Source organism: Lygodium microphyllum, chromosome 9, assembly GCF_053477565.2.
Source record: "Lygodium microphyllum isolate KBCC chromosome 9, Lygodium_microphyllum_v1.1.10, whole genome shotgun sequence".
Taxonomy (NCBI): Eukaryota; Viridiplantae; Streptophyta; class Polypodiopsida; order Schizaeales; family Lygodiaceae; genus Lygodium; species Lygodium microphyllum.
In genome coordinates, this window is record NC_141143.1 from 151,809,268 (window position 1) to 151,836,426 (window position 27,159).

The window sequence follows — 27,159 nt, forward strand, 5'->3', positions numbered from 1 at the left end:
CTGCACGAAAACGAGCAAACTCATGAGAAACAAATTCACCACCCTTGTCGGAGCACAAGGTCTTCAATCGCCGGCCCGAGCAGTTCTCCTCAAAGAGAAGCCAATCCTTGAAGTGGGAGAATGCCTCTACCTGCACGAAAACGAGCAAACTCATGAGAAACAAATTCACCACCCTTGTCGGAGCACAAGGTCTTCAATCGCCGGCCCGAGCAGTTCTCCTCAAAGAGAAGCCAATCCTTGAAGTGGGAGAATGCCTCCGACTTCAACGCCAAGAAGTAGGCCCAAGTCATCCTGCTATAGTCATCTACGATCAACATGAAGTACGAGCTCCCTTTCAAGGACTTGTTCCTCATAGGGCCACAAAGATCCGTAGATACAAGCTCCATCGATGAAGTAGACCACCGCGAAGCTTTGTTGGGAATCGCATCCCTATACTGCTTCCCACAAATGCAGGAGACGCATGGCTGCTGGCTCACCACTATGTCCGGCAACCCTCGAACAAGCTGTCCACGTGACGCCCTCCGAAGATAATCATAGTTAAGGTGACCAAACCGAGCTTGCCATAGCTCTTGACTGTGTCTGAGAGGTAAGAAGAAGAGTAGGGAGAGCGGTAGAAGACGTCAATTTGTAGATGCCGTTCTCCTCATATCCTGATGAGAGAACCTTCCGGGATCCACGGTCAAGGACTCGCACCGAATCACTGTCAAACTTCACCAAAAGTCCAAGTGAACAAATCTTATGAACCGAAAGTAGATGATACCCTAAACCTGGCACATGCAGCACCTCTGAGGTATGGGTACCACCACGTCCATCTGGAATAAGCTGCATCTCACCCCGTCCCGCAATAGACACCAAAGAGCTATCTCCGATGAGAATGTGCCCACGCGAAGGTCGCAACTGGGCAACACCAACTGATGAAGGAGTCATGTGCCGGGAGACACCACTGTCAACAATCCACTCTCGAGCCTGGGGAGCTGTCATCGCAGCATCAGAAGCCTTCGGGGTAGAGTCCTCAAGGACTGCTAGATGAAGAAACGCAGCTGATGAGGGTCCAGCCACCGCTCCAAAATCCTATGAGTCCTTGTTGATGTCCTTCTTGTCTTTGTCGAGGCAACCCTTCTTCCAATGGCTGGTCTTACCACAAATATGGCATGTGGATTCTTTTTCCTTGTCCTTCTTTGACTTGTTGTCCTACTTCTTCTTCTTTTGGTTCTTCCCCTTCTTTTGAGAGGCTTGACCTGTCAAAGCTTCTGACTTGGAAGCATGTTGTCCCTTCAGTTGTTCCTCTTGGTCCAAGACCATAGGAACCAACTCTTCCCATCGAAGAGTAGACTCACGCCCCGAAGCAATAAGGACGGAGTAGAAAGCACCGAATCGTGGCGGCAACTAGGACAAGAGTGTGATCGACATGTCTTCGAAGGAAATCGGCTTCCCCACATTCTGAACCTGCATCTGAAGCTGTCTAAGCTTATTGATATGCTCCCGCAACGAAGAAGACTTGTTCACGAACAATGTCCGCATCTGCACCTCCAAAGAAATTCTCTTCATAAGGGTCATCCGGTTATACATCTGGTCAAGCTCCAGCCATATCTCCCGAGCCACCGTCAAGTGCTTGATGTGGGCTATCACGGCTGTAGTACAAGACAGACAAAAAAAAAACGAATCCAAGCATTCAGTTTGTCCCAATGAGACTGTGCCTTGGCCAACTCCGCACGAGCATCGGAAGAGAGTTTGGACTCATCTCTCACCAAGGGCCGGTTGATCTCCTCCTGCACAAGCTCTGCCAAATCGTAAGACTCAAGGATGGCCAACATCATCACGCGCCAGATGCGGTAATTGTCGCCATCGAGCTTTTAATCTGAGGGAAGAGCCGGTAAGACAGGCACCTTTCGATCCATGATCGTCTGGAACTCCAAGTCAATCTCTGCAGACATCTTCACCTGTAATGCCTACACAAACGCAAAAAGCAGCCCCCTCTGACTGTGTAAACGCAGCCTGCTAGGGCTCTTTCTTCCACGTCCCGAACCTTCTTCACCCGCCGGAGGTAATGAAAAAGTAAAAACTGCACTTGAAAGCTGAAAACACAGCCTTCCTCCTTTTCAAACAGCAGCAAACAGCAGCAAATTCACCAACTAGACTCCTTTCCCGCGCGCCCACACTCGCTTCAGCCTTGTTCCGATGCGCAGCCCTCCCACTCGCCCTCGAACGCTAGAAACGCAGCCTTGTGTCACGATGGAATCTCCTCTCCAGGTAGGTTCTTCACTCAGTCAGCCCTTCTTCACTGCTCTGATACCATGTCAGAGTGCAGCGATGCGGTAGCGTGGGACCAAGATTGAGAGAGAAAGTGAACACAGAGAGAAGAGAGAGAGAGAAAGAGACAGTGGAAGATGAAGATCTACTGTATAAGGTGTGCTGTATACAAAGATATGCAGATATATACACGGGCGCAATGCGCGGGACTCCGTGTCTCCACCTCGACGATGCAACCTGCTGTCCACCTCGAAGTACGCTGCAGTCTACACGAATCTCCAGCCTGAAATCTGCAAACACAAGTGTGGAACAATGTGCAAAATGTCGGCTATAAATAGCCAAAAAATAATGCAATCAAAAATGACAGGTCGGCCGATTGGTACAGTCCGACTGTACCAGACTGCCACGTGGCTACTTGCTCCACCAATGGATCACTGACAATCGCTAACACTATGTCCTTGTCTACCCTTCGAGATCTCCAATCAATGTCTGGGTTGTGTAACTCAGGGCAAGGTACACTACTAACAACTGGATTTGTTGGGTAGCAAATAATAACAATAACTATCCTAGATGCTTGCTTACTCAAGGTTACCCTGATTCTCATTGGACACCAACAATTCACAGTTACTTAAATATAGAGATAAAGAAGATGCAATGGAAAATAGATAAGCCTTATCATGCTTCAACTTCCACTTGACCATTTGGTGTATAAATTGTTACTAGTATGATGAAATTAGGTCAATAGCTAAGAAGAAACCTTTATTGATCTGGGAATATGCACAATCCAGCTGCATAGTCTCCATTGATTCTAAGCATCCATGTTTTACTGGCTGATGGGGTCGCATTGTGCAATGCTGTGCATCCTGATTTTCCTCTATTTAGGACGATTTTGGGCAAAATGTCAATGTACCTCGCAATACATACATAAGCCATACCTATCATCATTATTTTCTTGTGCTGAAAGTGGCTTGAACCAAGCTACATCAATCGCATGGGTTCACTATCAATTTCTCCACTTCTTTGGATCTTACAAGTGGAAGAAGAAGTTGTTAAACTATTCTTGGAGATGCTCCAAGTCTCTTCCTCTATTGCTTGGACAATGAACTCATTTGGTGTAGGAACCTTTGTGTATAGTAAGCATGAGTCTTTCACATCATCCCTTGAACCCCTAGGAATGTGACAAATGAAATAATCATCATATCAATTTAAGTCACGAGTGAGGTGCCGAAACACAAAAGCATAAACTGACGCAAGGTACAACCCTTGCCGTAGGTTTCAAAGCTTGGTTTCAGCCACTCTTTCTCCATCTACTTTCTTGAAGTTAGCAAATAAGTCTTGTACAAGGGCTTCAAAATCATAGAGTAGCCATGATTCTTTCTTGAGCAAATAAGCAAGAAAGGGTTGTACCCAAGAGGAGTGCAGCGATGAGACCGACTTGGAAAATCATCAAGATAACAATCAAGCTGCATGCAGATGAATAGTTGAACTTGTAACAAAAAGCCTCTAAACTATGGTCTCGCCCCATCAAATTTCTCAAGCAATTTGACTTTTGGCTCCTTGTTTTGTTCTACAAAATTGATGGATGTTGTTGCTTGGCTTTGCCCCTATTGGCCTCACATAGTTCTTGGACTAGACATTGGAGCTATTGCATGACTAGACTCACAAATTCAGGTTGCTCTATTTGCAATACCATTGCTTTCAAGTAGCTCTTATAGTTGCTGTTGTACCCTTTGCAAGGTGGCAACCGCACCTTCCAACAACTAGGCAAGACAAAAGTGAGAGTCTTACCAAACTGTGATAAGCATAACAAGTACTTGACGAGAGTGCGAATTATAGCTTGCACAAGTCTTATAGAAATATAGGGTTCTAACTTGATGGAGATCTAATGTAATGAGATCAGATTAAGAATTCACAAGATGATCGTGAATATGTAGATTTTAGAGGGTTCCTTATTCACAAAAGTTCTAAAATATTCTAGACGAAATTTCTAGAAGCTTTCTTAGAAGAAGTCTCTAGAAGGTCACTTATGTAAGTGCTTATGTCAATAACCACTATACCATTGGCATCTACATATTTGCTTATGTCATCAATGGTTGTGTCATCACTTGTACTAGCGCCTGCATCCAAGCTTTCTACTATTAGTATAAGTAGGGGTGTTGGGGTACAAGCCCTACAAAATAATACACTTCGAGTTCATGTCTTGTACTCCAATCTTGGATTGTACCTGAGCCTTGTCTTGTATCTCTTTATTGTATTCTTATACTTCAATCTTGTAATCAAATATACATTCTTATACTTGATCTTCTTATATCAATTCTCCATCAAACCATCATTTTGTATTTATATAAGGTCTATGCAAGCTATATTCTCATTCTTGTCAAGTTCTTGTCATGCTCGTAACAAAAAGAAATGAATCATCTTGTTGGATAGGCTAACAAGATTCTAGAGATGTTAGTCCTTTTTTGATCCTTTGGAAATCCATGCATAAAACCCATGGCAATTCTTGTCAAAGATTCATGGGGATTTGTAAAGGCTATCAAAGTCTCGAGTCTTTTCCTATAGAGTTTACCTTTCAAAGACAAGTTTTCCCTCACAAATCCTTAATGTCATTTTGCATTCTTTCCAAAAGATCAAAAGGACAACTCTTCAAAGTGCTACATGATCACTCATATAACAATATGATGAACTAAAAAAATATACAAAATCCTAGATACTTCAAAGTGGCCAACTAATCTCAAAATATGTCTAGACCCAATGAAAAGGGGCTTAAGATTCAAAATAAACAAGTTGGAGTTGATGACGTCTTATTTTTAAAAATGGAGACCAAGAAAAAGAACTTCAAAAAGGTACAATATTCTACAAAAAGGGCTGCTCCTAAATTGTAGACTTAGTATGGTCTATCGAAAGAAGGAATGAACAATGCCTCCTCTCGAACTTTCAATAAATGATTGCCACTGTAAACTCTGAACTGAAAAATGTTTGACACCAATCCAAGAGAATGTTGACCACTTCAAAAGTAATCCCATCTTGCTATTAAAGTCTTCATCGCAAATGTATTCTTTGGCAAAAAACACCATGGAAAACTGTGTCTGAACAACAAATTCTACAAAGGTCAAGCATTTGTACACCAAAGCTGGACTAAGATATTCACAAAAAAGTCACCCCCTCCCCTCAACTCCCTCCACCATATTGCACATTTTAAAGCATTAGAATATTTGAATATCTATCAAAAGATATTCATTGGCAAAAACAAGCAGTTGGTTAAGCCATGAGTTATCAAAACTTATGGATTGGGAGGCAAAAAATGCAAGCAAAGACAAGATTATGCCGATCCCGAGCGACCGTTTCACCTTCAAGCACATTCATGCCACATGGCCATAGTTTGGAACAAAGTCGTACAACATCACAATGGGTGTAGGCTATAGCATTGGAGGGCATCAAACCCTTCTCCATGCACTCAAGAAAATGATCAATGTGGCCAATTGTGGTGATAAAATACAACTTGCCCCCTTTCCTTTGCATTAAAAAAGGGCACATGATGTTGTGTTTATTGATCCTGTGTAAACACCAACTAAAGGACATGAATGTATATTTGCAACATCTTAATTGATGACCAGTAGACTTTATGGAACACGTTAGATGTGGTTGATGTGTCCGAGCCCAAAGGTGAGCAAAGCTTCAATACAATAAAGAACAAACAACTAATTTCTTCAACTATTTCTACAAAGCTCTACTAGATATGGAGTTGCAATTAGTTGCCACATTATGTAGTCCACAATGCTAGCATTGCATCACTCACATCAATCAATGCATGTGTCTCAAAATTCTAGTACATTTTTTGAGGTGATTTTTATACAGGTTATTAGGATGTGCAATTTTGCTCCATAAGCTTACGACTAGTGAAGGAGTCTTTTCACCAAGTTACTAGATATCAGCCTTGTTATCACAATAGCCTCGATCAAGCTGACTTGAACTATTAGTAGCTAGAACTCAACTGCCATCCACATTCTAGTATGCAAACCTCATTGATATGTATTTATGTTTATCAATAGAAAATCTTTTCTTTGAAACCAAAACAGCATTGATATTTTTCTCTTGAGTCAAGACAAGGAAACACATGATTAAATTCTTTATAGCAATTAAGATATTGATGTCTAGCTCTCCTTCAAGTTTGAAGAAGGAACGTGTCTTGTGATGGGCTTAAGGTTTGGTCTCCCTAGGGCTTTCCAGGCCTAGAAGGAAGAATATAAGCATCATAGCTACCACTATGATAGGCTACCCTCACATAAGCATTTTTCAGCCCCCTTGCTAGCGAACTCTATGGTTGGCACAAGGGTGATCCATTGTCAATGAGCCTTGGGGCTTCTTTATGACTAGTTCATGGGAATTTCCTTTTGTGGACTATTTTTACATACTTTGAGAGTTTTATGTGCACAATGACAGTCATTGGGTTCATCCAAGCTACATTTTATTCTCTATGGACCTCGAGCTAGTGTTCATCATTTTTTATTCAAGATCAAGGGTTTGGAACTTTGAGGTGGATGCCTCGTTGTGGATAATAATCTTGTTTGTGAGGTCATTTGTTGTGCCTCTTTCGTTTATTCCCTACAGTTCCAACTGTTCACTTGCAATTGAGGCTTCTGATTGTGTTAACATAGGTTTTGGGTTGCCTTGAGCACCAAACACCATTTTTATCACTAGTACAAAAGCAATCACCATGATAGTTTATAAAAATTCATTTTACAAGGGCAAATACTTCCATCTGGAACCATCCTACTAAAAATTCATCTGCATGGTGCTATTTTTATGTCATGCATGAGCTAACTGGTCATTTCTAGCTTTCTCTTTCACGCCTTAGACCTTGTGGTGCAGGCCTTATTCAACCTTCTATTCTACTGCAGAATTACATTCAATGTTCATGTGTAAGGCCGACACAATGGTTTAAGGAGAAAACACTCTTTTATTGCCAAGCAATCAAACCTTTCTGTTGGAGCGTTTAAGTCACTTAGAACATCTGTTCTTTGGGCCAAATCTTGTGGATGTCATGAAGCATGATTTAAGCCATGCATCATTTCGAGGTGGATGTATTCATCATAAGCTGCTTCCTGACTTGTGCAGTTATGCAACAGAATAATTTCTTCATCCATGCTTAACTGCAGTTATGGTTCACTATTTTTACAACCAATTACAGAGCATACATCTTGCAAGACCTCGGTGTACACCAAGAGAGGGAGGACTAAAGGGGGGCAGTTTAAAGAGGATAACATCAACAATGATACCACACAGCCAGCTTCTATGCTAGTCTCTCAGCTAATCACAGTTTTCATGGGTTTGTAAGGCATTCTTGACTTCTCCTTACACAAGAAGACTAAAGACTTGACAAATTTGACTCAAAGCAGGATGTCCATTACTAACCAAGTTATTAAGACGAAAGAAGATGTAAGATTGGGAGAAAAAATTATCCTGCTTTAAACGCCACAACATCAAAGAGAATTGCAAAAAACGGATGAATAAAAAGAAACAAGAGTATGCTAAATGGAGTTATCTCATAGAATTCAAAAAAAGAAAGTGGACTAATGTCATTAGTCAAGGAGGCGAGAAGCAAAATTCCATCTTCAATATCCTTGGATTACAGACAACAGGAAAATAGGCCACATGAAGCTTATATAAGTCAGTATTGTTGCTAGTAGATACATCTTGAATAAGCTCTCTTTGAAGTCCTAAATACCATACAACTCTTGTGAAGGTTAATATCCACATCACTTATGCTCAATCACAGGTAATCTAAAACTATGATTAAGTAGATAAATTATATTTGTCAAATCCCTAGCCCAACTGGCACATACAAATGACACCATGATAAGATAATCTCAAAACTTCAACTCTTAAGTATTATTTCCCTTACGTATGACCTTCTATAATCTTGCAACTATTTATTTTCATTCATCACAACACATCATAATCTCAGCAAGAGCAGCTACCTCTCCTAAGCATGATTTACCTTATGCATGGCCTTCTATAATCATGCCATCCTTAACTATAATGTATTATAACATACAATACTCTAGGCAGGAGCAGACACCTTCTCTGTCTGCACCTTTGCAACCACATCTATAGGATCCGATTGATACTCAGACCCAATTCCTCCAGCAGCATAAGCAGAGCAGATTGGCCTTCTGCGCAGCAATCAATGCAAATAATCAGAATATTGCGACATGTTAAGGTTTATGCTCACCTACACGCATATGAATCCAGAAAGTTAAATCACAAAAACACTTGGCAAAAACCAAACAATTGTGGGGATACATAAATAAGATAAATCTCTGCAAGTGTTAAAGGAAAAAACAATGCAAGCAACTACTTGCAGACAAATGGCTGAAAATAATGCTCCTGTGTCATACTCCCTCATTACAGTACACCATTATGGTCCATAATTTAGCAAGAGTCAGCATTTCCTCTGTCTGTGCAGCTTTTGGGACAAAACGCAACATATTGTGGATAGAAATTTCAAATACTTAGTACAAGTACATTTGCAGATTCACCTTTCAAATACTCCATGCAAAAGTATATAATGTAACTTGTTCCAAAATTGAACCAGCAAAAGCATGAAGCCAGCAATGCTAAAATCCTTCAACACTTGCTTATGAGATGGCCTAAGTTGATAAGCCCATTTCTACATACTCTTTGAATCGTTAGCTCTTAAACACCAAAATGTCAATCTTTGAAACATTGAACACATTGAAACATCAATCTTTGAATCATTAGCTCTTAAACAACAAAATATAAGCCGTGTGATAATCACAAGTTTAGGATCTACATGAAAATGTGTTTGATAGTGGGCATAAGTGCCAAATACAGGTTGAAGGTTACTCACAACAAGGTTGTTGCAGCCTATGTTCATTCCTTTTGGGCATTGATGTTAGATATACTCAATGCCCCACCCTCATAAGGTTGCACCAATGATCCATGGTGCTTAAAGTCATAAGGCCCCCATTATGAGGAGAGGCTATGTGTGAGCTTAGACAATTGATTGGGTCTTAACTTGTATGTCAGATGAGATCTATGTGACTAGATGGCAAAAAGGTGACTTTTGTGGGTCTAGCCTTTGGATTAAATAGAGTAGTTAAGCTAATAGTAACTCAAGGCACATCGCATCGAGTTGTTGTGGGAGTTATCAAGGTCCTCTATTTTGGGATTTGAGGGCCGCAAAAGCAACCCTTGGCTAGGGAGGCCTTAGAGAGGCCAATGGCCACCCTAATGAGGGTCTAGGGGCAACGCCCTCAACTTGACAGCAAAGGAAATAGTCCTTACAATATTTAGAATATTTCTTGGCCGACTAAAAAAGGTTCTTAATATGGTCGAATAGGCCAATCAGACTACCTTCCTAGGTTACAAAAGGAAGACCCCTCCAAAGCCATCACCAATCTCATCTATCTTTCACTCAATTAGAGTTCTTCCAGCTAGCCTTAAGCTCTTTGCCTATCATTTGTCTAGATCACCATCTAAGCTTCAAAGTGGAAACGCATAGGTGGACAAAGCCGTCTTTGTATCAATTTGTTTGGAAATAAAGAAGTTTATGTTCTTCTCATATTTGTTGTGTATTGTCTACTCCTTGCTTAGATTCTATTCCATTGTGCCATGTAATTTTGACCATTAGTGTCTCAATAGCTGCAGAATCACCAATACCACTTGTATACGAACATTAAGCAAACATCAATCTCACATCTAGTCAGGCCAATGAGCCAATGACATACCACATCCAGCTTTCCACATCATCAATTCAGGTCAACTTGGTTCATTAAGCAGGTTAGCCAGACAAAAGATGTCTGAGACTGATTCTAGCATCTCACCATATTTATAGGCCCTTCATGGTGAAGTTCAAACACCCAACCCTTCTCATGCTCTCTCACATAGTGGGAGAAAGAGTTTGAGAATGGAAAGGCTAAGATGAACAAGCATACAACAAAACAACCACCACTTTTTTATAAGGGGGAACTTCCCACCCATACAGTGAGGCATATAATCAAGATGACGAATACAAGTGCAATAGTACACTGCCTACAGAATTATAAACAGGCTGTGAATGCTGAAAATAAATCATAATAGCCCAATAATCAGGCTGACCTGAAACTGACCCAGCCTCCAGAATGTCTGACCCAAAACTGGTCTGAGCTGGACACCTGAGTCCTGCCCAACATCAATGCCGTTAATCCCTCATCTACTCTGAAGCAACCTCCAATATCTCCAGCTGACTGCTGTCCCTGCATTTAGATTCTGTCGCTAAAATGTGCAGACTACCTGGATGTGATCAACCCTTGATGACCCACACTTAAAATACATAATCTCCCCAACTAGAATTGCATCTATCCCCAGTCACAAAGTCTCCTGTTAAGTCCAAAGAAGTGGTAGTGTCCACAAACAATTGACTCTCCTCAAGCCAAACTCCATCCTGCACTAGATAGCCACATAGTGAAGCTCAAGTCACCATGCCCTCCTCTTGTAGTGATGAAGTACCACTTGTTAACCTACTCAGAACTAGCCTCACATTTAAGCTCCTTTTATTGGCTGAATTCCTTGAGCCCTCATACAGCCCCAAAAAGAATTCCTAAATTAAATTCAACAAAATGCATTTCTAGAACTTTAGTAGAACAATTGGCTCAAAAGTTCTATGAAATCAGGGGCATTGCCATTCTCATCATGGTCTACGTCGTCAAGTGTGTCAGGCTACCGTAGCTGAATTTTTCTTCCAGCCTCATCTATTGCTGCCGCCCAGCTGCCAGGCTCAGTGTTTGCTGGCCACCACTTCCACACGACTGCATTTAACGTCTGCATCCCTCTCCTGTTCCAGATCTTTTACGTTTGGCATTCATTCCAGCCATCTGTGCTGCCTCAGCCCTCTTCAGCAGATTTCAAAATCAAGCGTTGGTGATTTTCAACACTCGGTATTCGTCACAGTATGCCACACTCCTCCATCCCTAATGCCACTACCACAAGAGACACAAACTATTGGACAGCACTCTGCTCCTCAAGCATCTATTGTGTCATGCCTCACATACTCTGTTTGTTCATTGAACTTCTTTCCAGCGTTCATCATTCGACTGCATTATAGTGTCTAAGTTCACGTACACTCTCGCATACTCAGTTTGTTCATTGAGTTTCCTTTCAAAATTCATCATCCGTTCTCTTTCTTCTTCATTTGCTTTCTTTTCTAAGTTCATTTGTTAGTCATGTTCATGCACTCTCTATGTTTTCTCTACAAACCCTAGTGTATTCCCACGTGATAGCAAAGTTGGTGTTCTTTCAAAGCGTATATCGAGCAAGCATGAGTGCTAGATTGCACAAGTGACACAAACTAACTCATAATGTTTCATCCACCTTCACCTTGGGAGGGCCTCGTTATGGCACCCCTACTTCTTCTCTAGAGGCTTTGAGGCAATCCTATTCTCTCCACATGGAAGACAAAACTTCCTCATCTTCTTCATCTCGAATAGGCTTTTGAGGATGACAGAGGCGGAGTACTTGGAATACATCCAAGCTTCATTCCTTGAGGCTCAACTCTACTCTTCAACCTATTCCTTCATCTACTTTGACACGACTAACAAGGTACCCTCGACTCACTGGAAGTCATGCCAGAGGGAGGTGCACTCAATCATGCCAATCAGCTGGTGAGGATGCCCACCTCTTGGCTAGGGAAGTGGGGGAGAGCAAACCATTTCTGGGCCCAAATGTTTGCAATGTCTCAATGTTTTTAAGAGGGGATTATCTACTTTTGATATCTCTAATTGAATTTTTATGTATGAAGTTCTCATACTTAATGATGCTGTGAAAACCGAATGACTTTGTAAAGCATGAAGTTGATTGAGAGTGTTCAATTAATAGCCGTACTTAGCATGCAACATTCTTGCATGTGACATCCTTTAGAACCACTTTGGTCAAACCTCAAAACCAATAGATTCACAAATCCTTCAATTTCAAAAAGGACTGCTCTTCTAAAGGAGATGTAAACAACAACTTAAAATAAAAAAGAGATGCCTCTCTTGGCTCCTTTTTGGTCAGAGCTTCTTTACCATAGTCAAGGAAAAGGGGGCCCCTTGAAGGGGGGCAGCGGCATGGTTGGTTCCTATCTCCCCCTTCCCCACTTTTGAAGCTTTGTAGGTATACTTTGGTGTTGGAGCCAAATGCACCTGTATGCAAGTAGTGGTGCACTCAAGCAAGGCATCCTACAAATGATATCCATACTATGTTGAACCCTCATATGTGCAGCATCAAAAGGATGTAGTCCAAAGGTGTGCTCTCTGTGTTGTACTTTTCCATTGAATAATACAAGGATTCCCTATTCATACATTTTGTATCCTTTTCCACGGTGCCATTTTTAGGGTTCCACTCAAAGTCCGGTCCATAACACTTGGTACCCAAGTGACTTTGTCTAGCTTGATAGGAGAGCGGGCTAATGGCCATAAGAGGAGATCCTAAAGGAATGCAAAGTCAACCTTGATGTGCCAACCAAGCTATGAAGGAGTCAAAGCTCAATAGGGGAGCGCAACATACCGTTTGAGACCACCACCAAATGGAACGACCTCCAACTATGAAAGGACACCTCATTCAAGAATCAAAGAGGAACCTGAGCTTTATCACTAGCTTGAAGGTGCATACAAATAGAAGGAGCTACTACTCATAGATTCAGCATATGGAAGATAATCACAAAAATTAAAAAGGTTAACAAAGGAACCAAGGTGCTGAGAAGTATCAAGACTAAAGCTGAAGATCTAGATGAGACTCTTACAAGATCAACTACCACCTGATCATGGTGCAAGAAAGAACTATAGCAAGTAAAGTAGGCCTAAGATCTCAATGCAAAGCTACAAGGAGACGTTTCCCTTGCATGGGACTAAGAGACTACCTTTGTCCAAAGAAGCACAAGATCGAGCTAACCCATATCTAAAGCAAATGAAAGTAGACAAGGTCCAAGAGTTGAAGACTCAAACCACGCCAATGAAAGAAGAAAAGAAAAATGAAGGTAAGTCAAAAGGAGACAAAAGGAAAGAAGAAGGTGACATTCAAAGATAACTACAAGCCAAAAGGAGAAGCAAAAGAGTACCAACAGCCAATAGCCAACTACTACCTTGAAGTTTACTAGCCAAAAGCTAAATATCCACCAAAAGAATATCCAAAAGAGTATGATCCCAACGACCACGACCAAGAAAAAGAAGAGTTCTATCCCAAAACTACCCCATCAACTACCAACCTGAAGGAGAACTCAACCAAGTTGAAGAAGAAAGAGGGGTTTGTTATCATCAAAAGAGAGAAGGAGCATAGTGATGCTAGACTAAAGCTAGAAGACATCACAAAGAACTTAGGCTAAAAGAAGAAGAATGAAGATGAACGGACGTGGGAGAAGGATGAGCCCTCGCACCCACATGTTGCAACCCAACTTGAAGAAGAACCAGTTTTAAAGAAGCAAAGATGAAGAAAAGAGAGGGCACCGATGACTGCCAGAGTCAATAAACACCTCTGCCCATAGAGATTGAGGGTGACGCCATGACAACACCCTCCTTTGAGGCGCAAGATGCCTTTGATGAAGATGTTGATGAAGTAGATAAAGAGTTCGACTTAGAATATGAGAATGGAATGGTGATAGCACCTTGTGATGAGAAACCAAGTTATTCAGTATATTTTCCTCTCCTCAATTTCTATATTGGTTTTATTTACAACCCCAAAAAGGCTTTCTGGGGGCCTTCCAAGAGAGTTGAGGCACCACACAAGAGACTCCAATGGGCACCACTCGAGACAATCTATGCCTATAAATACCACACTAACTCCACCCATTTGTCATCCCACACATTCATTCCTTCCAACATTCTATTACTCTCTTCTATCCTGCCCACTCCTATGCACACCCCACCGGAAGACATTGTAGTTCATGGTCTCCATCTTCCCCTGCACCAGGCGCCTTGTCTTCCACACCTTCCAAGTTGCGTTTTGGGCTCTACAGACACTCCCACTCCCCCAAATCTCAACATCCATCACCTAGCAACTCGCTTTCTGCCACTGGCGACCTGTGTTTCCTACTAGCATCAACTTTCCATGCTCCAAACATCTACATTTGATAGGTTGTAGCCTCTACAAGCTGCATTCACCAGTCCATTGCTCCCTCATCAAGTAACCTTCCTCATCACCAAACAACATCATCCCAATCAGCATTTTGCTCTCTGGACACTCCCTGGCATCAACTTCACCTCCAACAAGCACTTGCTATTCCTCCTACACTGTGTTTTGCAGTTCTTGGTTTGTCTCGGTTCAAATTCCTTCATCTAACGAGCTGCCCTGTGATTCATCATCCTCTAGAGTTCTCGTCTGTAGCTGGTGATCTTCTTTCTCGACTCTGATGACACCAAAGGATTCTATTCTGCTTCCTTGACAACAATCTTTCATCTTCACGATTACCTTCTATACCCTATTTTCTAGAGGAATGCGTTTCACTCCCTCTACAGTGCAAATTCCCTACAGGTGTTGCTGTCTAATCAGACAAGACATTGTAGTCACCTTCACATCTTCGGCTCCACTATATCAGCTTCATTCAGTTAGCATGATTGAGTGATTCATCATCATCATATTCTTCTTCTGTGTTTTCTCTGAGTTTCTTCTTCTCTAAGTGTTTGTCGTACACTCTGTTTCTCTCCACAAATCCTAGTGTCTCTCTCACATGGTATGAGTACATACCATTGTCACATTATTTTGACATGGTATCAGAGCATACATGTTATTTTGACAAGGGAGAGGATATGCCCTATCCAAGTCAAGAAACACCTTGTCCCCAAGAATAAGAGCTAGGAAAAGAATAAGAGAAAAAGAAGGGAGAGGATATGCTCAATCCAAATAATGGAAATCCTCATCCCTAACAACCCCAACCTCAACGACTGACCAACCCAAACAAGTTCAACTACAATGGACTAGAAGAAGAGTTCAAATATAGGATCTTAAAGATATGGGAAGAGATAGAAAAACGTGATAGAGAAGAAGAAAAAAAAAGTTGTTAGGTGGAGCCTACTAAGATAGAAGAAAAGATGAGATTAGAGAAACGAAAAAAAGAGGTTGAAGAAAAGATAAAAGTTATGGAAGAAGATAGAAAAATATAAGAAGAAAAGAGAAAGCTATCGAAGAAGATAAAAAAAGATAAGAAAAATGAGTGTGTGTGTGTGTGTGTGTGTGTGTGTGTGTGTGAGAGAGAGAGAGAGACTAAAAAACTAAAAGCAAGCAAAAAGAAGAAAGTTAGCAAGAAGAAAGACCAAAGAAGGCAATCTAGATGGGAGAGTTTGCAAAGCTAGAAAGACAAGGAAGAAAGCTAAGTTTGAAGAAGAACAAGAAAAGATGGAACTAGGCAAGAAGGGCAAGGAAAAGAGAATAGAAGAAGAGACAAACATAGAGAAAAAGATGAAGAAAGATGAGAAACAAAAGACAAACTTAGGAAAAGAACACCAAGAGGAGGAAGGAAAGAAAGAGATGAAGGAAGAAGATAATGAGAAGATCAAGGTGAAACAAAATGCCAAGAAATGGAGGCAGGCAAAGGCCAAGTTGAAGGAAGAGAAAGAGATTGCCTTCACAAACCTCCAAGCTATACAAGTCGCTAAGCATGGACAACCAATGCATTCGATCCAAGACCGCACCTAACTAAATCAGATAAAGGAAGTAAATAAATGCACTTCAACCTTGAAGTTGCAAGCCATCACTCCTTTGACCTCGATAAGGTCATCCCAACCAAATTTTATCAAGGTAGGAAACAAGTGCGCTTCAACAATAAAGTCACCATTTGTCACGTGGATGTGAATCTTTTAGATGCTTTAATCTTACCGATAACATTTGATTAAGTTATTAATCAAACATGCAAGAATCTTTAAGTACATGTGATGCACATGGCAATTATTTCATGGTAAGAGGCCAAGGACCCCGAGAATGCAGTGGGTGTCAAAGGCAAAAGTTGTGATAAGTAATGCCAGCTGGGCTTTGGGATCGGTTGGTATCAAATTTGACCTTGGGACAGTTATTTGGCCAATAAGTGTCAATGGTGATACTTAGGACTAGCACTAATTAATTAATTAATGCATGTCTAAGGGTCAACAGAGGTTGGAAACCACTCTAGGTTGCAAATGGCCAAGCCAATTTACTTATGTACGAGCACATTAATTTTGGGCAAGGTCAAAAGGGTTGAAATTAATTTTCAAGATTATTTAATTTTGAAAATTAATTAAATGGCTAGATAATGCTAAAAATGAATTCAGAAGACTACCACTTGGCAAAAATACCCATGCAAACTAAGAAAACGTTTTTGGGGGGTTGGATCTCAACCATTCAGTTAGTTTATAGCTTGGGGGGGGGAGAGAGAGAGAGAGAGAGAGAGAGAGAGAGAGAGAGAGAGAGTCTGGTCCATTTTCTAATCAGAGAACAACAATTTCCTATAGAAGATAGCCATCTGGGGGCCTCAATAGGCAAAGGATAGTAGGGAGTCAACTTCTAGGGGTTGGCAACAGCATTGCTTATTAGGTGACAGCATTTTGGAGGTGCCTGACAATAAATGACTGTATTAAATGCAGGCTTGAGCAGGCACATGCAGAATTTAGGGTTTTCTCGCAAAGGAAATCAGATTTCCCTCTCATCTTGCTTTCTCTCACTTTCTCCGACCCTTTCTCACGAGATCTCAGCATTTCTTGGCCATTTTGAATGAATCTCAGCCAAATTTGGTGGACAACATAGAGATCTCTGCTGTAAACCCTAAATTTCTGCAAAAATTAGGGTTTGACAACAACCTTGAGACCAGTGCCAATTCGTGTAGGCATTGTGCACTGAATTCAGCACCTGAAATTCGAGTAATTGTTAGGGAATTCAGATTGCAATCCATTCATTGTAATTTGTTGTAGCGTTTGGCCAGTTGGTGACTCCATTTGTGCAAGTCCTCGGTGAAAAATCAAGGGGCAATTGGCCCAAATTGATTCTTGATTGTTGCTATAGCAAAGGGGCTTTTGAAACAGTAAAGGAGATTGTGAAACTCAACTTGTACTCATTCCATCACCAATCAAGTTAAAGAAATACAGAAAGGGGTGCCAATTTTGGGGCTAACAAGGTGTCCAATGTCCGAGATTATTAAGGTAACTTGTGCAATTCAAGTTATGTCCATTTGTTGATTGTTGTAATTAAGTGCTTGATCAGGGAATTACCACGCTTTCCAAGAAGGAAGGCTGGTTTTGCCGTCTACCCCCTCTCAACAAGGTAAGCCCTGTATGCTTGAGTTGATGGAATCCAAGGAATAAGCCTCACTGAAGGCAAAGTAAAAGGGAATGCTCTAAAAATGTTCTAACCAAGGTAACTTAGCCACATGAAATAGAACCTTACTAGTTGAGCCTTGGAGAACCCTCCTACTCACACTTAAAGGTAAACGTCTTTGGGCCATGAAACCCATTGGGACCATACTCAATGTTGGTAAAGATTGAGATCTCAACTTTCAAGCCACAAGCTTTATGGAACTGTGATACCCCAAGCACTCCAAAAAAGGGTATCACCCTAAATAGTCCAATGATATCTTTACTTCCAATGCCAAGAATCCAAGCTAAGTGCGACACCTTTGTCTATATATACCTGAAAGACCTTCAACTCCCACGATTGAAGCTAAAAAGAGCCTAAGAATGTTAGCAGATATGTCAACTCATGTGTTAGTTTATGCATGCTTTAGGGCTGGGCATTATTTAGGATATTTTACTTCATATTGATCACATTTAGTATTTATTGCTCGCTGAACAGTATTAAATGCTGGCTGACATGATCATTTTGAGGACATATTTTTGTCATGTTTATTCAGGCTCTTCCTCCTCAATTAGTCACTCCCTCACTCACCATCACACATGTGGATCTTCTACTGGGAGAGGAGCCAATGTCGATGCACATAGCCCACGACTCACTGTTGTATGTGACTCTCTCGTGTTGGATATATGGATTTCATTTCTCGAGCATACATCTGAGTTCTCCTCTGTACTGCATTCTTCAATGTTCCTTCTTTCCTTTCTCTTTTGTCTTGTGTTCAGCAATTTATTTCAGCACATGTTTATGCTTCCATTGCTGCATCCACTTCTAACATGGCATCGGAGCTCAGGTTCTGTACTCTTGCTGTGTTTTCTTTGCTGATTTCAGGACTATTTTGACCATTGTTGATCAGGCAATTGCTATTCCAACCAAGCGCCCTGTTTACCTGTGTTTTTGCTGACGTTAGCATTTGTACTGCGTCAGCCCCTCTACTACCTACGCTTCTGATCCAGCCTCTGTTTTGGTGTCTCTGTATCTCCTCCTAGCTAGGCAGCAGCATCATCATGCCATTTTTGCTGTTTCAGGCAGTTTCTAGCTGATTTCTTGCCTTTTCGCAGTAGATTTCTTCTTGTTTTGGTCAGATTTGTGAATATTCCATGTGAACTCTCATTTTCTGCAGTTTATGCTTGTTGTTTGGCTATGTTTCCTCTCCAAATACTTTATTTTCTCTCCTTATCTTCTTATCCTCTACAGATGGCTCCTACGTGCACATCCACTAATGATAAGTTACATGGACCTGACTATCTCACATGCAATGCTGTTATGAAAGCTTGGTTTGTGCAGAAGTGGTTATGGTACATCGTATGTGGAGCTATTCCTCGTCCTCAGCATTCTACTCCGACATCGGATGACTTTGATGAAGACAACCATGAGGAAGTGGTGCTTACATGGAATTCGGACGATGCATGTGCCTATTCCGCCTTGCTTCAGTGTATTTCTAAAGAAGCCCTCCCGGCGGCTACCTCCTGCAACTTCCCCCATGACGGCAGTCATCCTTTATGGACAACTCCAGCAAATTACGTTCGACGCAAAAGATATTGTCTAGTATTTTCTACTTTGTGTGACTCAACTCCAAGACCAGCTTCGGCAAATGCAGTCTACCCTTCCAGAGGCACATCTTATTGGACTTGTACTCTTCAAACTCCCTCAAGTGTTTGATGGAGTGGAGAATGCTTTGAGGGCACAAATATCATCCACTCCTACCACTTTTACACATATGACCTCGATGCTACTTGAGCATGAGGTGTCTTTGCAGTTACAAGGGAGGCTTTTGCCATCTTATAGAGGTTTCAGTGAGGCTTTTGCAACTTCAAAGAGGGGTTCGAAGTAAAAGGCCCAATGTTACCACTATGGAAAGAACGGTCATTTATGGAAGAACTGCTGGACCACAGGCCCACTTCGTCTCGATAGATACATCAGAGGATATGAGCTTAGTCCAAATTTGCAAGTTATCTCTTGACAAGGCAATCAAAGAGGCCCATTCTACCCAATCGAGTACCTCTTCACCTACTTGGATTGTGGGTAGTGAAGCCATACATCACATGATCCCCATTCAGGACATTTTTGTCACTCAAACCTTGCAACCAAAAATGTCCAACATGAAAATAACTCCTCAATCAAGATCCAAGGTCTAGGTTGCATCAAGTTAGATATTGATAAGGACCCGGATCTCACTTTACTGAACAATGTGTATTATGCCCATTAGCTTGGGGTGAATCTGCCATTCCAAAAACCCTCTTGTTTCAAAAAATCATGGGTTCAATTCTCTCCTTTTCGTCATTTTGGCTTCCTTTCTTCATTATGGATGGGTAATAAAGAAGCGATACAGAGGCTGGAAATCCCCCTTCCTCATAAGAAGACTCTTTTCCAACTCTCATTAGAGAGAAAGGATTACCCGTTTCATGGGTTCCAAAAGAGATAGGGGGAACGGAAGTTATTTTGACTTTCTTTCATCCTAGCATCGAGTTATTTTTTCCACAGGGCTCCCCCTACAGTATCATTACCATGTAAGTTTCACCACCAAGCTTGGGTTCGAGGGGCATTTCACCCCTAACCACAACTCATCCGCTGATTTTTCAACATCAATCAGTTTGGACCTCCACGTAGTTTCGCCAAAGCTTTATCTTGGTCATGGATAGATCACCCAAGTTCGAGTCCATAAGTAGTGACAATTCCCTAGTAAGACTCGCCTTTCCAAAAGCTTTGTTGATTGAAGCAAGTGATCTTTTTCAACACGACCACGGTTGAGATCATTGATTCTCAGACTAGTTTAGTGGTTACTTGTGACAAAACACAATAATATGATGACTCGTTTCCTTTCCCAACCGACTGCTAAGGGATGTGAGTTCCATTGCTTCTAGGCTTTAGTCACTGCATGGAAGCCTAGGAATGATAAGCATCTTTGCATTTCTGCTTAGGACACCTTGGGTATGACTCTCTTTATGAGTTGTCATGCCGTCAAATGGTTGAGGGCCTTCCCCACCTAAATTTTTCCAAGGATGTCTGCCAAGCTTGTCTGCTTGGAAAACAACACCGCACACCATTCCCTTAACAAACTTCTCATAGAGCTAAGAAGCCCCATAGATTGATTTGCATTGACCTTTGTGGGCCAATATCCACTATCGCCATTAATGGCACATTGTACTTCTAATTGTGGATGACTTCTTTCACATACTTCTAAGCCTAGGTGCACATACTGTAGAATCATACCAATCATTGTATAGGTACTATAAGGAGTAATAGTGGTGGTAAATTTACCTCCCACGAGTTCTCCAAGTTCTTAGAAGTGCATGGTATCTCTCTCTAGCTTACCTCTGCCAACTCCCTCTCTCACAATAGAGTCATAGAGCATAGGAACCAGACATTGATGAGCATGGCATGCTCTATGTTGTTTTGTAAAATATTACACGGCGCAGCGAACAGAATCTGAGAAAGAGATAGAGAGTACACAACAGATAAGAGGAGAATCAGTAAAATTCTTTAACTCCAAACAACTGATACAAAGATGGCTCTGTCCACCCGTGCGCTTCCAATGAATGAAGCTTAGATGGCGATCTAGACAGAAGATAGGTGAAGAGCTTAAGGCTAGCTGGAACAACAACTCTGACTGGGTGAAAGATGAGAGTAAGATGGCTGCGAAGGGGTTTAGCTTTTATAGCCCGCGAAGGTCGTTAGGTCGGCCTGCTGACCGACCTACCATATGAGCCTCCACTAGTCGGCCAGGGAATATTCCAGGGAATATTCCCTTTACCATCGGGCCGGGGGCGCTGCCCCCGGACCCCCGCCAGGGGGGCCGCTGGCCCCCCTGGGACCCCCCAGCCAGGGGCCGCTTCCGCGGCCCCCGGACCCCACAATAGGGGCCCCTTTTAACTCCCTTACCACGCAACTCAATGCAATGTGCCTCGAGTTGCTACCAGCTTAACCACTCTGTCTAACCCAAAGATTAGACCCACAATGGTCACCTTTTTGCCATCCGGTCACATAGACCTCATCTGATATACAAGTCAGGACTCCACCAATGTCCGGGCTCACACTTGGCTTCTCCTCATAATGGGGGCCTTACAACTTTGAGCACCATGGATCATTGGTAGTACCTAATGAGGGTGGGGCATTGATCATATCCAACACCCCCCCTCAATGTCCACCCATAGGTGAACTATCTCCTCGGCCCAATGCCGAGTCTCTGAAGATGAACTTGAAGCAGATCCTTTGTAAGTACTTTGGTGAAGATATCTGCTCCATTCTCCTCTGTTGGACAGTAGACCAATTCCACTATCCCATCCTCCATCAAATCACGCACATAGTGATACTGGATCTCTATATGTTTGGTGCGTGCATGAAACACTGGATTTTTGGCAATGGCGATGCAACTCTGATTGTCACATCTCAGCACAGTTGGTTCTTCATCCTGCACTCCCATATGCCATAGAATCCTTCTCAACCATACGGCCTCACATGCAGCAAAACAAGCTGCCTTGTACTCTGCTTCGGTAGAAGACAATGCCACTGTTGGTTGCTTCTTACTAATCCAAGAGAAAATTCCTGAACCCAAAGAGAAACAATAACCAGAAACTGACTTCCTGGAATCAATGTCTCCTGCCCAATCTGAGTCACAGTTCCCCACAAGAGAAGTTCCGAAACTGTATGTGATACCATAGTCAAGAGTTTTCTTCAAGTATCTGAGCACCCGCATCCCAGCATTCCAATGACTCTCATGAGGTTTGTTTGAGAACCTGCTCAAAACACCAACAGCAAAACTGATATCTGGTCTGGTGTTACACAAGTAGATTAGACTGCCGACCAACCTCCTATACCTCCCAATGTCTGCTAGTGCTGATGTATCCTCAACGGATAACTTTACATTCACCTCCATAGGTGTAGCTATCTCCTTGCACTCGGTCATGCCAAATGCCTTCAAGATCTCCCATGCATACTTCTTCTGAGAGATGAAGATCTTTCCTGGCTCTTGCCAGACTTCAATCCCCAAACAATAGTGCAGCAAGCCCAAGTCTGTCATTTCAAACTCAAAACTCAAAGCCTTTCGAGTTTGGTTGATCATATCTTCATAGTCACCTGTAATAAGAAGGTCGTCCACATATAGGACAATCACTACAGACTTTTTACCATCCCTGTAAACATACAAGTTAGCATCTGAGGCACATCTTTTGAAGTTTAGGTTTAAAAAGAACCTATCTATCCGCTGGTACCATGCTCTGGGGGCTTGTTTCAGCCCATACAATGCCTTCTTTAGTTTACACACTTTGTTCTCAGAATGGGGGGCCTCAAACCCTGGTGGCTGAGCCACGTACACCTCCTCCTTGAGGTCACCATTTAAGAACGCTGACTTAACATCCATTTGGTACACTGGCCACTTCTTGTGGGCAGCCACTGCAAGTACCGTGCGAATAGTGGTCATTCTGGCAGTTGGGGCAAATGACTCTTGAAAATCAAACCCTTCAACTTGTGAAAATCCTTGGGCAACCAGTCTAGCTTTGTACTTTTCTAAGGTACCATCAGCCTTGTACTTTACCTTCCAGATCCACTTGGTGCCAATAATCTTCCGCTTTGCTGGCCGATCCACTAGCTCCCAAGTGTCATTCTTCATTATGCTGTCATACTCCGCCTGCATAGCAGCCTTCCATGATGGATCTGCAAGTGCTTCTTCTAAGTCAGTTGGCTCCTTTACTTCTCTCATAATCTCAACCATCAAGGCCATGTTGACTATGTGAGCAGAAGCCCTCCTTTGCTCCTCTATTCTCTGAGACCTCCTTGGTCCGTCTGCCTTCTCCTCAACAGATGCAGGCATAGGATTATTGTGGTCATAGAGCTGCTTCACCCAGCGCGGCAATGGCTTTTCCGGTGGAGTGATGTCAGGTTGGTGAACTTTTTCCTCATCATCTGAAGATGATGCTTCCTCCTCCTTAAGGATAGGGATAGCTCTCGGGACAGGTTCATAGTGGACTACTTCTTCGCTTGATGATAAAGTGGAAGACCTTGCCTTCTCCTCCTCCACTGTATGCGGCTCCTCCTTGAACACCACATCACGGCTCGCGATGATCTTCTTTGCCTCTTGGTCATATAACTTGTAAGCCTTCTGCTCATCACTATAACCCAAGAAGATACATTTTCTGCTTTTTGGTTGTAACTTGTTTCTCTTCTCATCTAGAACATGTGCATAACATTCACATCCAAAAATTCTGAAATGTGAAACAGATGGTTTCTTACCAGTGTAAGCCTCATGAGGTGTTTTTCCCTTGAGAGCCTTTGTGTAGCTCCGATTTAGAATGTAGACTGCAGTATTAACAGCTTCAGCCCAAAAATGGTTAGGCAATCCCTTGCCCTTTAGCATGCATCTTGCCATCTCCACAATGGTACGATTCCTGCGTTCCACAACACCATTCTGCTGAGGTGTGTGAGGCGTCGTCAATTGACGCTTGATCCCTTTGCTCTTGCAAAAGCCTTCAAACTCCTTTGAGTTGAACTCACCACCACCATCTGTTCTAAATTTCTTCACACTTTTCCCTGTTTCATTCTCAACAAGTATTAGCCATTCTTTAAACTTACCAAAAGCTTGAGCCTTATCACGAAGGAAGTACACCCACATCTTCCTACTGTAGTCGTCGACAATCAACATAAAATAAGAAGATCCCCCCAAGGCCTGTGTAGGCATCTTACCACACAAGTCAGCATGCACCAACTCTAGAGGAGCATGTGCTCTATTCTTGCTTTCTTGTGGAAATGCCTTTCTCTGTTGCTTGCCCATCATACAAGCTTCACATGGTTCCTTCAATTCAGTTATTGTAGGTAGGTGAGCAACCATACCTTGCTTTTGCATCTCCTTCAATACTGCAAATCCGATGTGTCCAAACCTTTCATGCCAAAGCTTACTTGTGCCCACTCCAGTGGTGGCTGTAAGAGCACTTAGCTCATACAGGTTGTTCCTTCTTTCTCCTTTGCCAACAATTGTGCCAGCACTATCAATAATTTCTGCACCTGTCTTCTTGAACCTCACTTCATGACCAAGATCAGTTATGGCAGCAACTGATAAGAGATTTCTCCTGATTTCGGGAACATACAACACATTTGAAAGCTTTTTGACTTCACCATTTGCAGCAACAAAAGAAATAGTACCTGTGCCCGCAGCAGGGCATTTAGCATCATTTCCAACCGTCACAGTGATGGATTCTTGTAGAGGCTGCATAGAACTGTATAGACCTTTCTTGTTGGTCATGTGACGGGAGGCCCCACTATCCAACACCCAAGAGTCAGTGGTAGATTCTTCTTGCGCCGAGGAGCACACTTCCTCAATGGTCGCCATGAATAATTCCAACTCTGCTTCAGCCGTATTGGCTGTCTCTTTCCCTTTAGTTTTAAGGGTACCATTCTTTTCATCTGCCTTCTTGACACGACAATCTGCAATTGCATGTCCTTTCTTCTTACAGTAGAAGCACTCTCCTTGAAACTTCTTCTTGCCGCCCTTTTTCTTTTTGTCACCATCATTTTTGGTGGAGGAAACACCTTTGCCTTTTGCATTGGCAGAGAATGCAGCATCTCCATTGTTGCTTCCTTCTCGGGCTTTCAGCCTCAACTCCTCCTCCATTAATAATGCACAAAACTCCTCAAAAGTCAAAGCTTGAGGTCTCACCTGAGTATTAAGGGCAGTTACTAGTCCATCAAACTTTTGTGGACAAATCCGAAGACACCTCCGAGCTAGCTCTTCGCTAGTCTTTTGTATCCCAGCGCCAGCCATCTGGTCGCGCAGATTCTTAATCCGAGTGATGAATGCTTCAACCGTCTCTCCTTCAGCAAACTTCTCCGCTGCTAGTTGATTCTCCAAGTTTTGAATCCTTGTTTGGTTTCGTGTTTCATACTGACTCCTTAGTACATTCCAAGCCTCTGACGCTTTGGTTGTATGCTGAATCAGAGTCAAAACACTGTCAGAACAGCTTGTAACTAAGGCACACAATGCATCTGCATTCCTTCGTTTCCAAGCTCGTAGAAGATCTGCATTCGGAGGAATCATCACACTAGGATTTGATGGGTCGGGGGTAGGCTGTGGTTCTGCGTCAGTCCCCAGCATAGTCTCCAGAAGCTCATAAGAATCAAGGATAGTAGTAATTTTGAACTTCCACAAGGTGTAGTTTGTACCATCTAACTTGCCTTCGCTGAAGGTTGGTGGACGAATCCTCAGTGTTTGAATAGCCGGTACAGCAGCACCACCTCCTGCACCGCTTCCTGATGCGCCAGAACTGCTTCCCGGAGTCGACATCGTTTCTCTTTGCTGTTGAAGCCTTTGCCTCTTGCACGCTCTCCGATCTCTAGAGCCCCCTGGGCTCTGATACCATGTAAAATATTACACGGCGCAGCGAACAGAATCTGAGAAAGAGATAGAGAGTACACAACAGATAAGAGGAGAATCAGTAAAATTCTTTAACTCCAAACAACTGATACAAAGATGGCTCTGTCCACCCGTGCGCTTCCAATGAATGAAGCTTAGATGGCGATCTAGACAGAAGATAGGTGAAGAGCTTAAGGCTAGCTGGAACAACAACTCTGACTGGGTGAAAGATGAGAGTAAGATGGCTGCGAAGGGGTTTAGCTTTTATAGCCCGCGAAGGTCGTTAGGTCGGCCTGCTGACCGACCTACCATATGAGCCTCCACTAGTCGGCCAGGGAATATTCCAGGGAATATTCCCTTTACCATCGGGCCGGGGGCGCTGCCCCCGGACCCCCGCCAGGGGGGCCGCTGGCCCCCCTGGGACCCCCCAGCCAGGGGCCGCTTCCGCGGCCCCCGGACCCCACAATAGGGGCCCCTTTTAACTCCCTTACCACGCAACTCAATGCAATGTGCCTCGAGTTGCTACCAGCTTAACCACTCTGTCTAACCCAAAGATTAGACCCACAATGGTCACCTTTTTGCCATCCGGTCACATAGACCTCATCTGATATACAAGTCAGGACTCCACCAATGTCCGGGCTCACACTTGGCTTCTCCTCATAATGGGGGCCTTACAACTTTGAGCACCATGGATCATTGGTAGTACCTAATGAGGGTGGGGCATTGATCATATCCAACAGTTTGCGATAGAGCTTCCCACCTCAATCGTTGCCTAATTGCAACAATCCCTCAAAAGATCCCCTTTGAAGTATTCTTTGGCACTTGGCCTCTCATTTTCTACTTTAGGGTCTTTGAGAGTTGTGCTTCCATTCACACTCCTAATGATAAAGTAGAAAAGCTCAAGCCCAAAGCTGATCTCTTGATCTTCTTTGTAGATTACTCCTCTCAGACAAAAGCGTATTGCTTGCTTGATCCTAGGACAAACAAAGTTATTACTTGAAGATGTAGCTTTTTATGAGTAGGATATCATGCAACCCACTGTATCGACCTCAAAGCCGATTTCTCAACCTACATTACCTAAGATAGTGTCATCTGAGCCGAGTCTAATGCCTACTCCTAATCCACCTGTAGAGTCTTCCACTCCCAAGCCTCCTCCCAGAAACCCATTTCCTTGCTAGTACTAGCTGACCATGAGAGACTCACTATCTCATTTACATTTGTCT

The 27,159-nt window shown here is 42.7% G+C and overlaps 1 protein-coding gene across 4 annotated transcripts in view; it reads right to left on the minus strand.

Annotated features, from left to right (window-relative positions):
• Nucleotides 1-27,159, minus strand: part of LOC148031723 (NAD(P)-binding Rossmann-fold superfamily protein) — a 76,706-nt gene that overhangs the window by 38,147 nt on the left and 11,400 nt on the right. Inside the window, exon 2 of one of the 4 annotated variants that reach the window (XM_087685304.1) lies at nt 8,348-8,423. In XM_087685304.1, coding sequence (XP_087541430.1) covers nt 8,348-8,423 — 76 coding nt within the window. Of the gene's footprint in view, nt 1-8,332; nt 8,427-27,159 lie in introns of all 4 variants that reach the window. The other 3 variants (XM_087685302.1, XM_087685303.1, XM_087685301.1) reach the window with 3 other exon arrangements.